Genomic DNA, 16,777 nt, shown 5'->3' with positions numbered 1-16,777 from the left:
GCCAAAGGTCAAGTATGCCCACTGAAAGTTTTAAGAGTCGGTTTAACTGAGATCCAACCAGGGAAAACTGGTTCTTGTAGCGTCTCCCTCCGCCCCAGCAGACCTTGAGCTAGTCCCACGGACTTGCTTCTCCCTCTGTATGCTCTTCCCTCACGATCAAAATGGACGGCGTCTTTATTTTACAGCCATTCCCCGCTTCTCTTTCCAACCGCCACAGCAGCGCCCGAGCCGCCCTTCCGCCCCAAACGCCCAATAGTATAGGTGGCGGCGGCGTGCGTGCCGCAAAGTGACCTTCCCCGGCTGGTGCGCGCGCTTCTCCTCCTCCTCCTTCCCCGCCCTACGCTTTCCCCCCCCAAATGTTTCTCCTCCCTCTCCCCCCAACATTTCCGTCCTCCGGCTACTGCGCCTGCGCAAAGAGCTTGCGGTCCTTTCGACCTCTACAGCCGTACTTCGCTTAGGCGGAAAGCCGCCGGCGCCGCTGCTGCCGCTACCATCCCGTGAGTGATCCGGACCGGGTTGTCCGCGGATCCGTCTCCATCGGGGGCGCCATCGTTCCCAGCCCGCCGTGGAAGCGCTCTCTACCGGCTCCTAAAGTTCTCTTTTCTTCTCCTTCCCCCTAGCGAGCGACCAGGTCCCCCGGATCCTTTAGGAGCTGCAGAGCTCCCGCGGCCCCTGCTCTCCCCAGCAGCGCAGCCTTAGCAGCAGCCATCATGTTCGCCTGCATCAAGCTCGCCGCCGGCTCCCCCGCATTGGTGAGTTGCAAGCAGGGCGAGGCTTTTAAAAAGCCTTTGCAGCCTGCGTGGCTCTCCTTGGGTCGCCGTTGCCCTTCGGATCTGGCCTCCCGGAAACGGGGAAAGGGGTTTTGCGGGCGAGGATCGGAAGTGGGAGACAGGGAAAGGCAAGGCGGGCTAGAGGCCCAGCCGTCCCTTTTGCCCCTTTTAACCTCCCCGCCGCCGTGCATGCACTCTTGCGGGGGGGGGGGGGAATCCAAGGCCGTGCGGGGATATTAATCCTGCCTTGGGAGATCCCCGAACTGATTTTGGAAAGAGGCCGACGTGGAAATCCGCGTGACCTTAGGAGGCCCAAGGACACCAAGCAGGCCGAGGCGGCCGGGCCCGCTTGCTTCCCATTCATTCATTCATTAAGGCCTTCCCTGAAATTGACAGGCCGCTTGTCGGAAGTGGACTTGGGTTTGGAAGGGGCTGTTGTGGGAAATTGGGGAGGGGGAGAAAACCTGCCTGGGGAGAGAAAATGGGGGAAATGTTGCCCTGCAACGATGGGGCTGTGTAAAATAATCAGAATTTCTCTGCTTGGATCCCAGTGTGACAGAGCTCTGAAGAGAGGGAAACCGGGGCTGTCTTTTATGCAAATGGTTTTAGGGTTGGGTAATGCGAAGAACGTTTGAAGGTCATCAAGTGTAGTAATCTTGTAGTAGTCTTTTCCTAGGGGTGGTTTCTCCCATTTGGGTGCCTTTTCGATGGATTGCCGAACCGTTTCTTTTATTCTCAGCCAGTAGTGGGTGACAATGCAAGTCATAGATTATTTGTAATCCAACACACCTCAAGGGCACCATGTGGGGAAGGCTGTTGGGATTGGATTTTAGATAGTAGGAGGGAGTCGGTGCCGTACAAAAATACTGGATTTCTTTTATGGTGTTTTTTAAACCTGATCAACTGAAAGCCTTAAAACACACAACTGCTTTGACATTTTAGAGAGGGAGTTAAAAGCCAAGATGAAAGAAATCCTTCAAGGAAGGTACAGAGCATTCTGGCTCAGGGAGCAAACATTTTTGTGGGGTTCATTTATGTACTAATCTAGGCAGATGTGGCCTGAGAGGAGAGAATGGGAAAAAGACAAGCACCTGAACAAGTAAGGAAAGGAAGGCACAAAGGTCATTGCAAGGGTTTAGAGACACCAGTTGTGTTCTACTTGCTCTGTAAGACCCTGTAAATTTTGTTTCAGGAATAATCTGGAATAACCAAAGTATTCTGGGGTTTAGTCTGCTTGAAATTCTGGTACAGCTTTTGACGCATATTTTGACAGACAGCCCAAATTGTTCTTCATTCTGTTCTGACTAAAACACTTCTGTATTTTCCCAAGAGTGGTGTATTTGTTTAAAAGAGATAAATTATGCCAAAAGGTACTTCAACAGGCAATTAGACGTCTCGCATGCTGGACAGAAGTCAATTGCTGATGCATCTTCACAGACAAACAGTAGTTTAGATTGCAGACTTTGGTTGAAAGTTGAGTGGAGTCCAACAGGTTTAGTATGTGGATGGGAGACCAACGGGAAATCATAGGGGTGGGGTGTCACCTAGAAACAAGTTAAATGTTTCTTAAGTGGGAAGTGTAAATTATTTTTCTATTGCTGATAAAATTATAAAAACATTCTCATATAATTTGTGTGTGGATAGCTAGCTAGCCTAGATAGATAGATAGATGATAGATAGATAGATAGATAGATAGATAGATAGATAGATAGATAGATAGATAGATAGATAGATGATAGATAGATAGATGATAGATAGATAGATGATAGATAGATAGATGATAGATAGATAGATGATGATAGATAGATAGATGATAGATAGATAGATGATGATAGATAGATAGATAGATAGATAGATGATAGATGTTTATATATATCACAAACTAAAGAAGAAAAAAGGTCAATGAAAAATAAATGCAAGAAGAGGAATTGAAGAAAAGTAGTAAAGAAAGTTGTAAAAATGGCTTCTGCTATTCTTCATACGAGTCATTAGTACAACTATATTTTAACCTCTCTATAAAATGATACCATATTAGATAAGCAAATCTGTCTAACCATCAAACCATAAATCACAAGTTCATTTTTTCATTTTTACACAAATAGTTTCCAATTACTAATAAATTCAGAAAATATATTTTATCAATGAAATCCATTTCAGCAAAATCTGCCAACTTCCAGCAACCATTTCTCCATAGAGGATAATGTTGACTCTTTCCAATTCTATGTATGTAATATAATCTCACCACAGTAATTGTATATTTAAATAACCTTCCATGGTTTTTTTACTAACTTTATACAATAATCCTAAAAAGAAAATTTCTGGTTTCAGATGAATTAAAATCCTCCTCGAAGTATGTATATGTGTAGCTTTTTTGTAGCTCCACCAAGTATGAAGAAAAATGTCCTGAAATGTTCACATTTTCAACATACATTTGAAATTACTTTATACATTATATAAATTTTCTCTGGTGTTATATACCAATGATACATTATTTTACTAAAAAAAATTCTGAGATCATAATTTAAATTTCAACCTTTTTTCACGATATATTTTCCCATTCATCCATCTGCATATTATAAACAGGACATTTCTATGTAATCAACAATTGTACTTTATGCACAGAGTGGCAATATTTTCTTGAATAAAAACCTTTATGTATATATATACACATACATACATACATACACACACGCATACATCATACATACATATATATATACACATATATATACATACACACACACACACACACACACACACACACACACACACACACACATATATATATATATATATATATATATATATATGTTGTATTTGTACTGATAAATAAATAAAGGGAGACTAGTATAGATCTATTTCGAGCTAATTAGCTCTCATCAGCTAGCCATACCCTTACTGGGATTTGAACCTGGGCTGTATTATATTTTAGGCAGGAGTCTTAGCCACTAAGCCACAGGCTCTCCTCCTTATCAGTTGACCCAGGGAAATAGGTATGTATTGTATGTATAGGCATATCAGGGGTTGTAACACAAATACATACATACATACATACATACATACATACACGATGATAGATAGATTGATTGATTGCTTGATTGTAACATCTTTTGGCAACCAACTTTTGCCAAAAAACCCAACTTTTTCAGTAATTAAAAAGTATTAGAATCAGTTAATGGTTAAATATGTAACAAAATTTGGTGCTAGAATGAGTCTTTCCTTATAGATGAGGTGGCTATTCTGAAGTCCCAAATGGAATTAATTCCCAAAGCTCTGAAGTTTTTTGAGTCTAAGATTGCTTAATTTGTTATGATGCTTGATTATGTTAATCTCTGATCTTTAGATGCGTACTGGATCAAGGATCCTATACAGACCAATTTCTGCATCGATGTTGTCTAGGCCGGAAGTCAGGACTGGAGAGGTACCTTAAACAATTCTGTAGCTTCCTAAGTTATCTGGTGAGCCGATGTGTTCTTGTGCTAGTAATCATAATTCACAGTAAAGTACCAAGCTGTAAATTTGACCTTGCTTTGCAGGCCACCTTCTCTGCCCACCTCCCAGTTCCTTCCCTTAAATAGTACATTTTACTCACTTCGAGCAAGTTAGTTTCATTAATGAACATGGAATAGAATAGAAACTAAGGAGCAGCACTAACCAATTTATGTTTTATGTTAAGGTTGCTACTGTATTTCTCTCATAATAACCTCACTGGTCTCTATGTCACTACTACTCAAGCCAGATTCTTTAAACTTCGTGCATGCTTTCTGGTTGCTCAGCATTGTACCTGCTTCTAAAACTGCACATTGGGAAGCAGAATCTGGTTTATTGGTTTCCAATAGCAAAAGGGAAAATGGAAGACAAATGCTGAAATACAGTTGTTCTCTTACTAGTTGTCCATTCTAGCTATCTTGCTATTAATATACTAATATGGGCAGAAATAATTAATGGTCATCAGAGGTGTGATGGTGACTATTTTTAATATTACTGATTTTACTTTAGCTAGGGCTTTTGGGCTAAATCCAGAAAGAGTAAAAACACTTCCTAAATTTGATTAACTCAAAAAATGTTGCTTCCTTCCTTCTAGAATGCTTTTTAAATATCGGGCAACTACACTGAAATTAATCCTTGGAGTTTTCTCTTTGTTTTTTTGTAGGGCAATACTACTTTCCTTACAGGTTCTCAGAATGCTGGCAATCAACTAGCACTAAGGGAGTTCCAAACTAGTGCTCTCAACAGGGACATTGACACCGCTGCCAAATTTATTGGTGCAGGTGCGGCCACAGTAGGAGTGGCTGGTTCTGGTGCTGGTATTGGAACTGTCTTTGGGAGTCTAATCATTGGTTATGCCAGGTAACCTACCCTTTATCTGATATTCAAGAAACTGGGCTATATGACGGGCAGCAATGGGGAATGATGAAATGTGTGATGAAGTGTCCCATACATACGCTTCCCCTTTGTAGTTGGACTGCAGCTTCACAAATGGAGGAGGAGCTTTACCTTTACCTTTACCTTTATTTCGATTTTTATACCGCTTGCGCCCCAACATCTTAATACACACTTTGTCAATTAGGTGAAATTATGACTTGCTGTAGAAGCTACTGTTCTACATTAATCTGTATGCAGAAATGGAAGATAACAGGTAGTCCTTGACTTAGAACAGTTCACTTAGTGACCGTTCGAAGTTAACAATTGTCCTGAAAGACGTGGTTTACGGACGTTTTTTACAGTTACGACCTTTGCAGCATCCCCATGATCATATGATCAAAATTCAGATGATTGGCAGCTGGTTCATACTTATGACTGTTGCTATTTACCAAGGTCATGTGATCACCTTTTGTGACCTGACAAAGTCAACGGAGAAGCCAGATTCACTTAACAAATGGAATACTAACTTATCAACTGCAGTGATTCACTTAACAATTCTGGTAAGAAAAGTCGTAAAATGGGGCAAAACTGACTTAAATGTTTCACTTAACAACAGAAATTTTGGACTCAATTATGGTTGTAAGTCAAAGACTACCTATAATGCAATATCTTTAAGGCATTCATATATATCACACTTTTTAAAAAGTCTGCATGACATAATAGCTTGCCCTTGTTTGAATCGTAACAGAATAAGCTGGAAATCAAACACCTATGCAAGGGGTAGCAGCTCCGGTTCCTTGCATTTTCTGGTTATTTTTTAAACTGTAGTTTTAGGATATGTGTGGAAGATGAAAATTTCCTTTTTATTATCTGTTTATGCCAGGCAAAGGGGAGGTAGCAAATGATTATTGTCAGTCTCAAAGTCTTGCATAAAATAATAGTTCACATCATATATCAATTAATATATATTTCTATATCTGCGGTTTTACTTTGATTTTTAAAAAGGAAAGCATGAAAATGACAAGCAAAATCATAACTGGCTCCCATAGCAACCAGGACACTAAAGCCTCCTTAAATTAACATTTTTACTAGCCTTGTGAAGAAGGCTATTAGCCTGATTTCCTTTTTCAGAGAGTTGCAAAGGGTATAAACACTTATTAAGATGACCTTTGGTCAGTTATAAACATACCTCTGATGTAAAAGAACTGAAAGGAAAGTCTATCCCAAGGACAAGGAAAGCTTGTAAAGGCGAACATGATACCTTGGCTAAGACTCAAATAAATGTTTAAATTGTAATGTATTTGATTGAAAAAAGTGACCTCTAAAATTCAGAAAACGCTTCATACTTTCATACAGAGCTTAGGATACATTGATTATCTGTAGGAAAAATAAGTATTCATAGCAAAGTAATGTAAGCTACAATCAGAGGCAGGCTGCTTCCGGTTCGGGCGGAAGGCACGTGCGCTCACATTTTCGCTTCTGCACTAGGTGAACTGGTTGTTAAATTATGTGAAGCCCACCTCTGGCTACAACGGAAGATAAAATACGACCTATGTCAGGATTTTGAAATAATGAGCTATACAGATAGTCCTTATTAACTGACCATAATTGGGACTAGCATCTCCAACACTAAGCAACACCATCATAAAAGAAGTGTCATAAGACCATGCTGGACGTATGACATCAGTCCCAGCTGCTATTGTTAAGCAGATCACCATAGATGATTAACCTTGACGTTACTTGCAACTTCCTGCTGGCTTCCCCCTTGACTTTGCATGTCTGAAACCAACTGTGAAGATCAAATAGTGATCATGTGACTGCAGGAACTGCAATCATTGTAAATACACTAAGTATCTAAATCATGATCATATCACTATAGGAATGCTGTGATGGCCACAAGGACCAATCACGGGTCATCTTTTTTTAGCACCATGGTAATTTTGGTCACTGAACAAGTGGTCAGAAAGTGAGAGTAATATTCAATACCTGGAGAAATAGAGGGCCCCATCTTCTTTCCAGCTAAAAATAAGGTTTCACCATACAATTTATGGGCCTCAAGGATATTAACAGGCTGCTTGAGAAAAAGTAGCTGTATCAGGCCCAAAAACAAAGTTGCATGGTGAATATTCCAAATTGAGTTCATTATTTTTTCACACACATAGACAAACCTTACCCAACTGAGAACTCTATCTGCATTTACAATATACTCTGAACTATTAGTGAGGGGTTATCTTCGCCCTCTTTCTCATGCAAAATATTTGGACTGAAATTGCTCTTATTCTTCTGGAATATATGCCCTCTTTCCTACTATATTACATCACATCCAGTTACAAAATCAATGTCATAGTCCTTTCAAGCAAGTCAAGGGTGCTTTTGAAGTCATCTGTTGATAGCCAACCTTTAAAACATACATGAAAAGTATAATACCAAACAATGGATCTTCATGACTAGGATAGTCAAACAAGTCTATTCTTAGTATCTTAATTCTATAATCTCAACTAATGTGCCAATATACAGAGATGTTGGAAGGCATCAGGTTTCCTACCCCTACCTAGCTGAAGAATATGAAATTGGTGCCATTTTGAGACATTCTTGCACTTAAGAATAGGAAGAAATCTCTCTTAAAAATGGCTGAGTTCACTAAACTAGAATTATAGCTTTTGAGGAACTGATTTCTTAATCAGACATATACCATATTGCCAAAAGTATTCGCTCACCCATCCACAGAATCAGAATCAGTTGTGAGCAAATACTTTTGGCAATATAGTGTATAAGCATTAAAGAAATTCCCAAGTTTTTCAGTTTCCTAAACTATGCAGTGGCTCACCATGTCCAGTTCAGCTAAGATCTCAAATTGACTGATGTGTCTTGAAATATGGGTGGCTGTAACTGCATGTGGACAGGCAGCCATACCTTACAGCAAGCTAATCCCACCATCTGTTTTTAAGATGGGAATGGGTTTAATGGTAATCAGCTGTACTAGAAAGTGTGAACCATCCTTCAACAGTGGGCAGCAATCAAAAGTTACACTTAAGGCTGCCAATGGCGCTAATTTCCAGATGTATGATTTCAGAAGGCTCTGGAAGGCTGGAAAAAGAGTTTTGATGTTGTTAATAGTTAGGCTATTGTTATTCAGATTGGTGTGGGTTAGCACATGGCATATGTCACCCCCTCCTTAAATGAACTACATCTTTCTTTTTATTAGCTTTAAGGTGTCACTAGCATGGGCTATGTGATCACCCCACAACCATCCTCTCATTGGTCTGCCATTACCTATGAGGTCTCTAAAGGGGCATATGTCTTAAATGTGTACTCTATAAAATTAAAATTGCTTTCTACTATTTCTCCAAATGTGACTTTTATCTTGTATTTCTGTTTAGGAATCCTTCTCTGAAACAGCAGCTATTCTCCTATGCTATTCTGGGATTTGCCCTGTCCGAAGCCATGGGTCTCTTCTGTCTCATGGTTGCATTCTTAATTCTGTTTGCCATGTGAAGAGAGTTGTTTCCAGTGTTGGCACTAATGAACTACAATGTGATTCTGTGAACGTGAGCTTGGAAAATGTTTATCATGAAAATGTATGCTACTTCCAAAGCAGCTTAATTAAAGATGGTAACAAGTTTAAACTTACCATGGTTTGTTCTTTAATTACCTGACTTTTTCAAAGTCTTATTGAGAGACCAGAGGTTGACATTCATCTTTTGGGAGCTCATGCCTAGAAAATTGGTGTTGAAGCTCAGTGGAATAATATTGTGAATGTGATCTGTTCAGATTGCGTATATGACTTTGCTTTATCTTACATGGGCATAAATTATATCCACAGTTGGAAATAATGCCCTTTGGCGAATGGCTGTCAGCTGTGTGAATAGCACCAGTAGAATCATCATCATTTGGGGGAGAATTAATTAAATCTGTGTGACACTTTAAAAAAATACAAAAATGGACCACTGGGAATTAGTATTCATATGGAAATTGCTTTTCAGATTATAAATGAGTCTACCTGAAATATTTAATAAAGGGTGCAACCTAACACATGTCTTTTATACATTTGGTAGATTTATCGTGGCTCTTGAATAATGAAATAGAAAATGAGGGAGGTATTTAAAGGAGAACGTACTGAAGTAAAAAATATCCGTCCATACATTACTTATAAGCCAGACAAAACATACTTGCAACTAACAAAATATTTCATATTCAAAATAAAGTATCAATATAATGCCAAGAATGGAGAATTGCCAAGCAAATCCAATTGCAGATGTGTTAAAAGAAGACAAGTGAAAGAAATTTTAAATGGAAAAGTCGGGAGGATCATGCATGCAAATTACATCTGTGCATGCTCAAAAAGCTGCTTGAAGTTGGATTAGTCAATGCAGATGTAGACATGAAGGACATCTATGTTTTAGCAAATAGAAACCATTTTAATTTTTTCCAATTTTATCATCCAAAGCCCTTTTCCTGGCAGAATATTGATCAACTTTCAGTTCAACAACTGCTCCTTCCATCAGGTAGGAGCAATGAGCAGTTTTTAATGCTATTGCTTATCATGGTTTAAAAGGCACGTTTTATGACCTCCAGGTGAGTTTTAGTTGCTTTAGTTGTGGTTTCAGCTGCTCTTTTTTGATCTTATTTCCTTAGCTATTGATGTATGGGGGACAAAAACTGCAACTTGGGTGGGATTGATGCAGTTGCCTAATTTGGTCTGCATTCTTTTTATCGTTACTGATTTTACAACTTTTTTTTTAACTAGCAAGGCTTGATTGTGATGACTCTAGATAAAATCAAACTGGTAGAAGGTTTGCATCAAATATTAAAGTTTGCACAATCTATAAAATGAGCATCAACATTTAAGACTCATGTTACATCACAAGCATTCATTTAGGTTTCCTCAAAGCAGTACAGGTAGCCCTTGGCTTATGTCCACTCAGTGACTGCTCAAATGTATTATAGTGCTGAACAAGGGAGGCTTGACCTTGGAATCCCAACCACTGTAGTCTCAGTCACCTAATCATAATTTCCAATGTTCCTTACTGCCTTCCCACAAACAAAATCAATGGGGAAGCTGGCAAGAAGTCATGCTCATGTGAAGTCCTTGCTTAATATAGTTGTTTAATGATAACTAGGACTGCCACAATTGCCATAACCAGGTCTGCCATCTCCAGCCATGTGGTGACATGCTTTATGATTGTCATTTAACAATGGCAATTACTGTTCCAATTACCATTGTTAATTACCTGCATTCTGGAACTGCTGGATTTCTAACATCCATAATTCCTATCAGAGAAAGAGGAGTATACAACTGTTTGACTTACAAACAGTTCATTTAATGACTGTTCAAAGTTACATCACTGAAAAAAATAACTTATGACCATTTTTCACACCTGCGACCATTGCAGCATGCTCATAGCCATGTGATGGTTGCAGTGTTACGGCGTCGCCTTTTGCGACTTGACAAGCAAAGTCAATGGGGAAGCCAGATTCACTTAGCAACCACGTTGCCAAACAACTGCGATGATTTACTTAACTGGCAAGAAATATCAAAAAGGCAAAATTTACTGTCCCACTTAGCAACAGAAATGTTGGGCTCAATTGTAATAAATCTGTACATATTTATTCAGAAGTTACAATGATGTTGCTCTCCACTTTAGGTAAATATGCAGAAATTGCAGGCTTAACATACCCTTTCCTGTGTAATAATTGATTTAACAGTTGAACCTTCATGTGCAGAAATACATTTTATACTAAATACATAGTTGCGTATATGTTGCATACATATGCAACATAGTTGCATACATGTGTGTGTGTTTATATATATATATATATATATGTGTGTGTGTGTGTATATATACATACATACATACATAAGAACCTCTGGTCACGAATGCTTGTAATCACGGCCAATTCAGGTTCCAACCAAAAAATTCACATTTTTTTTCGCAGCCGATTTCCCCTTCCACTCCATTTCTTTTGTAAGTGCCAGATTTCCAAAATCAGGTCATGACAAAATCGGGATGCGACCAAAGTTTTGGAATGAATTATGATCGTGACCAGAGGTTCTACTGTATATGAATCTGTGTGTGTGCGCACACACACACACACACACACATATGCGTATATATATATACACACCCAGAGTGACCATGTTTTCTTGGGAAAAAAGTCTAAACTTGGAAGTGGAGGGAATCTAAAAAGTTCATAAGGATAATATTTTTAAATTGTTTATAACTTTGCTTTACAAAAAAAAAAATCAGGAGGAAAACCAAGAAAAACTTCACAAAACCAATATTACCAAAAAGGACTGCCCTGTGGAATAAAGGACATCTGGCTGCAGTGAATGTGTAGTGATTTTTTGAGTCCAGCTAACAGGCCTTCCCGCACTTCAAATCCAATAGTCCCTCCCCCCTCCCCTCCAGCGCTTTGGTAACACCCAGGCTCCGCTCGAAAGGACATCTTCCTCTTCTGCGCGCAGGCGCGAAAAGGAGGAGCGAAGGAAGGAAGGAAGGACGGGGCTGCTTCCGGCCACCCAGGCACCGGCGAAATGGCCTTGGCCCCGCCTTCGCGGAGCCCCACAACCACGCGGCCGCCTCTCCTGCGGTTGCGTGCGCCTCCTTCCTCTTCCGTTCCGTTTGTGCTGCACGCCGCCCCCCCTCCCGTCTCCGCGCGGCACGTGACCCCGTTTCTTCCTGACCTATCTACCCTCCCCGGAGAGAAGGGAGGGGGGAGGGAGAAGGGAAGGAAGGCATCGCGAAAGAGAGAGAGAGAAACCGATATGTCACGGAGTTCCCGCGAGATGTGACGAGAACCGGGTGGGAGGGGGGAGAAAAACCCGGGCTTTAATGTGCGGCTCGGCCGGCTGTCGTGAGGGGTGAGTTGGCTGTGAGTGTGTGTGTATGGGTGTATGCGCGCGTGGCGGTCTGGTTTTGTTTTAATGGAGGCGGAGAGGAAGGCCGTGCCTCGCCTTGACGTTGTAGGTTAAGGATAACGGCTCGGGGTGTGGCTGTAGCCCTAGCCGGGGGTAGGCTAAGGGAGAGAACAGCCGGGCCCTGGTGGCTGAGGACAGGAGAAGGGAGCCGGGGGAAAGTATAACATGGCGCCGCCGCTCCGTGGGTTTTTTTCCCTCCTCCTTCGACTAGTGCCTTGCTCCCGGCTGCCGGTTTTGGCCGCCCCCGACGCCAGCCTGGCTTCTCCTGTCGTTCCCGGTTGGCCTTGGCCCGGACGCCTCCGTCTCCTCCCGTTTTTCTTGGAATCCTGGAGGAGGAAAGAATGGGCTCCTTCTCTTCTTATAACATTGGGAGTGCAGAGATAGGCAGTCAATCAGTCAGAAAGATTGATAGATGATACATAGATATAGACAGACAGACACGGATGCATAGAACGATGGGTGGATGGATAGGAGATATATAGATATATATAGATATAATATAAATATAGATTGATAATACATGTATATAACCGGATCCTGTAGCCTTCGGACCTTTCCTCCCCGTGGTCCCTGATGGAGAAGGACAAAAAGCGTTGGCTTCTGATGGTCAAGTGTAGCTTTTGAAGAGCAATGGGCACATATCTTCTTCACCCTGTTTCCTGCAAGGAAAGAGATCTAAGCAGCTGGAATTTAATGAAATTGAGGACAAAATAAAGCTCTCGGCCCAGAAGTCTTTTCCTTTTTTTTTTCAGTTGTTAAAGGAGGTGTGAGAGTTAAGTGTTAGCAGAGGCCGCTGGTGTTTTATTGTGTCACTAATATTCCTTATTGTAGGGCAGATAGTCTATATCCAATCAACGTTTTCTCATTTGAGTCCAATCGTGGCAGGAACATAACTTTTTCCTTCTGACATGGCCTTCACCTGATCTCCACCCTATAACAGCAGCAAGTGTTAGGTGTCCTTGGCCATTTCAGTTCTTAAATACTTTTCTCTCGCTGACATAATTGTGGTTAATAGGATGTGGCACCATTTTGATTTGGGGGTGTAGAAAATATTGGACCTTCAACAAAGGTTATCTGCCCAAATCTTTGTTTTGTAAAATGCCTTTTCATATCTTGCACCCAGGCTTTTTAGCATTCAGTTTTAGCACTTAAAAAAACATGTGCTAATCCTATGTTCTAAACATAAATTTAGGATACTTTTGAGAGACCAGTAATCCTATGCTGCACAGAGGATTGGTTTTAACAGGGGAAGTGAACACTGTTTTGCCAAGTATAGGTTGTTGGCTCAGTCACTGTTGGGTATATTACATGTTCTGCTGGGTCAGCTGCTGGGTTTTAAGCAGCCACCCCACCCCACACCCCACCCCAATTATTACTTTTATTTTGGAAAATTCACAGATAATGCTGGTTCGGATTATTAGGAAGGTACAACTGGTGCAGAATGCAGCAGTTTGCTCGGTAATGATTGAGACCTACCATAATCGTTTAATCAGACAGCCTAACTGGAGTAATTTAAGATTCTAAAGTCTGTTGTACTAACTCCACCTTGATTGCCTTTGGAAACCAGAGTAGCCACCAATCTGATTTCTGTGGGGAAGTGCTTACCATTTATTATTAGAACAATTGACAGGTAGCTAAATCTATCATGCTAAGCATCTTAATCATGATGGAGTCAGGTGTTCTACAAATCCAATAAATCTGTCTAGATTTCTTCCTCTCCACAGTAAGAAGAATTTTTTTCCTGCTTGGAGTTGATGCTGTGTCGGAGAAGAAACAAATCCGGAGGAGTTTACCAATCACATTTTTAAACTTGACCTGTAATAACTAAGTTTGCATAGCACCATTCTAAGGCCTTGTTACAGTATGAGATTGAGGATCAGCAATCAGGGCAGCACAATTTATGTAACATGCTTTTCTGCTGGCTGAAATAATGATGGATAGCATTTTTAATTTGGCCATCTGAAAGAAGCCTAAATGTTACTTGAGTGATGTTTGAACTGGAATGAAATGTCCTGTTTAAAGTTATTCTTAATAGAGGACCTACAGTGGAAGGTGAAGAATCTGTCTGCTTAATTATTTATTTATAAAGAATATGTGTATATATGCTTATGAAATTTATCTCATCAGTCATGTCAAGTTTTAAGCTTGTAATCTAGTCTGAACTGAATCAACATGTTTAGTGCATAGACTCTTACTGTATAGAGATAGTTCTCAATTTATGACCACAATTCTGATCAGAATTTCTGTTGCCGAACAAGGTGGTTAAGTGAGTCACACCTGATTTTACAACCCTTTTGCCACAGTTATTAGGCAAATTACTGCCGGTTTTTAGGGGATTGCATTATTAAACAAATCCAGTTTTCCCCATTATCTTTAGCTTGTCAGAATCTGGCTAGGAAGTTTACAAATTGATAATCGCATGACCCCGGGATGCTGCAACTGTTGTAAATAAATGTCAGTTGCTAATATTCTGAATTTTGATCACTTGACCGTGAGGATGCTATGATAGTCGTAAGCATGAAAACTACCTGTATTCCATTACCCTATTGCCCGGGTTTTGTTCATTCCCCATTTTAGAATGATTACAAATAGTCAGTCCATGGGTGATAGCAGGTAGGGCTATCTGGGATTGGCATCACTAAGTAATGTCATAAAATGCAATGTCCATATAGTTCAGCAACAGCAATCCAGACAGTCACGATTGCCATTGTAACTCCAAGACATGTGGGTCATTAAGCAGAAAGCAGCGGAAGTCCCATGTAAGGAGAGCAGAGGTATGTGATAGGTACAGGCCACAGACAAGTTGGGGAAGGAGATGCTGTGGTGTATTGCAAGTATAGGGAAGCTGAGAAAAGGAGAAAGGGTCACGAACAGGGAGCCAGGCGAGGGGGTGCAGTGCGCAAAAAGGGGGAGATTTGCCAGAGCCACTTCTGACCTTTGCCATCTTCCCCATTGATTTTGCTTGCTGGTAGGGAAAGTTGCAAATGGCAATCTCATGATCACAGGATGCTGCAACTATCATAAATGTGAGTGGTTGCCAAGCACCTAAATCACAATCACATGACCATTAGAGCAGGGTGAGAGCTGCAACTTTGAGGATTGTTGCAACTTCAAATGGTTGCTGAGTGAGTGGTCAGTAAGACTGACTACATGTGTGTATTTTATTAAGTTACTATTGTGATACTTTTCTCTCAAGATGTATTGCGATTCCTGAAACATTTTATTCTTTTAGAAAATTAGCTAATTTTTCATCTATTTCAAATAATTTCCAAAGCCCACCTTGAGTAGTTTCTGAATGTTTGTAAATTAAGATTGCCAAGTCAAGAAGAAAGATTTTGATGTGTTCTTTTGAAATGATGTACAGGTAGTCCTCACTCCTTAAGCAACCATTTGAAGTTGCAACGGTGCTGAAAATAGCTTTACAATTGGTTGTTGCACTTATAACCTTTGCAGTGTTCCATAGTCACTTGATCTCCATTTTTATACTTCATAGCCAGCTTCTAGCAAGCAGAGTGAATGAATTAAATGGCAGTAAAATTCCTAAGACTTGGTTATGTGATATCTCACTTAATTACCGTGTTACTTAATCATAGAGTTGCAAGTCTCAATTGTGGTTAACTGAGAACTACCTGTAGTTTAAAATACTTACTTTAAAAAAGAATTAGGTTACTCTGTACACATACTTTTGAAATACGGAAATACATTTCTCTAGTTCAGCTCAGTTTTCAATTTTTCTATTAAAAGAATTTTGAATGTGTCCCTATCGATCCCATGGATATATATAGCCATAGGAATTTGGATTAAAATTTTGGAAATAGACTATTAAATAGTCTATTAGATATCATAAAATTAACATTTTCCCTCTGTAAATGTTTACCAACACCTTGTTTAGATAATTCCATAATTATTGAATGTCCTTGTGTTGTAAATCTGCTTATTCATGAAATGCCATATATTTGGCAGAATATCTAGTTTTGCAGGTTGCAGTTGTTGCCCAAAAAACAATGACAATATATGTGTTTTAAGGAAGAATTCTGAAACAAGCACATATTAATGCATCTACTTCTGTCTTCAAAGAATAAATAAAATCTATTTCTCATCATCTCATAAATACTTGTTTCCAGGCTATGTATATAATAATATATTCTCCAAGTTATGTGTCATGTGACAATAAAAGTTTCTATTCGCATTCATTTCTCAAATGGACCAATTAGGGCAGTGGATGCAATTAATTTTCCCAAGGGGTCACATGAGAAACTGGAACTGTTGCAGAGGGCTGAACCAATAGGCTGAACTTAATTCCGCTCATTTATTTTACCACTTTATAAAAAGCAGTAAATTACATGGTTTTGATTAGTTGCTACTGGTAAGAATACATATTACATCTTATTTACATTTAATTTTTAATTTCCAATTGTCTTTACATGGGCTGGATAGGGACAGCCAAAGGGCTGGATGTGGCTTGGGCAACGTAAAATGCCCAGGTTTAAATTAGGATGTGATAGCAACAATTCAAAATTATGATGATGTTGAATGAATGGACTTACGATCTGTAGTCAAAATTATAAACATGCAAAGCCCCTGCAGTCACATGGTAAAAATTTGGACACTTGGCATTCAGCTCATCATGACTGACTTTAGGCTGCTGTAATTGTCCCCACACACGCACCTATATCTACCTCAGTCTCAGCCGCCCTTTGGCCCACCGTTGTGCACAATGTTG

The 16,777-nt window shown here is 40.0% G+C and overlaps 2 protein-coding genes across 3 annotated transcripts in view; both read left to right on the top strand.

The window, feature by feature from the left end:
• The first annotated feature begins 335 nt into the window (after nucleotides 1–335).
• Nucleotides 336–8,765, top strand: ATP5MC3 (ATP synthase membrane subunit c locus 3). The gene is made up of 5 exons (XM_081937108.1): nucleotides 336–497; nucleotides 621–752; nucleotides 4,114–4,191; nucleotides 4,924–5,120; nucleotides 8,516–8,765. The coding sequence occupies exons 2-5, from the start codon at nucleotides 711–713 to the stop codon at nucleotides 8,628–8,630; spliced, it is 432 nt and encodes a 143-aa protein (XP_081793234.1). The 5' UTR covers nucleotides 336–497; nucleotides 621–710; the 3' UTR covers nucleotides 8,631–8,765.
• Nucleotides 8,766–11,639: 2,874 nt separating this feature from the next.
• The window catches only part of ATF2 (activating transcription factor 2), a 44,521-nt gene continuing 39,383 nt past the window's right edge, over nucleotides 11,640–16,777 (top strand). The window contains exons 1-2 of one of the 2 annotated variants that reach the window (XM_081935445.1): nucleotides 11,640–11,997; nucleotides 13,779–14,106. The gene's annotated coding sequence lies outside the window, so the exon portion shown is untranslated. The remainder of the gene's footprint in view (nucleotides 11,998–13,778; nucleotides 14,107–16,777) is intronic. The other variant, XM_081935444.1, reaches the window with a different exon arrangement.

Source organism: Natrix helvetica (assembly GCF_964273705.1).
Source record: "Natrix helvetica genome assembly, chromosome: 1".
NCBI lineage: Eukaryota > Metazoa > Chordata > Lepidosauria > Squamata > Natricidae > Natrix > Natrix helvetica.
This window is presented reverse-complemented; position numbering and strand designations above follow the sequence as displayed.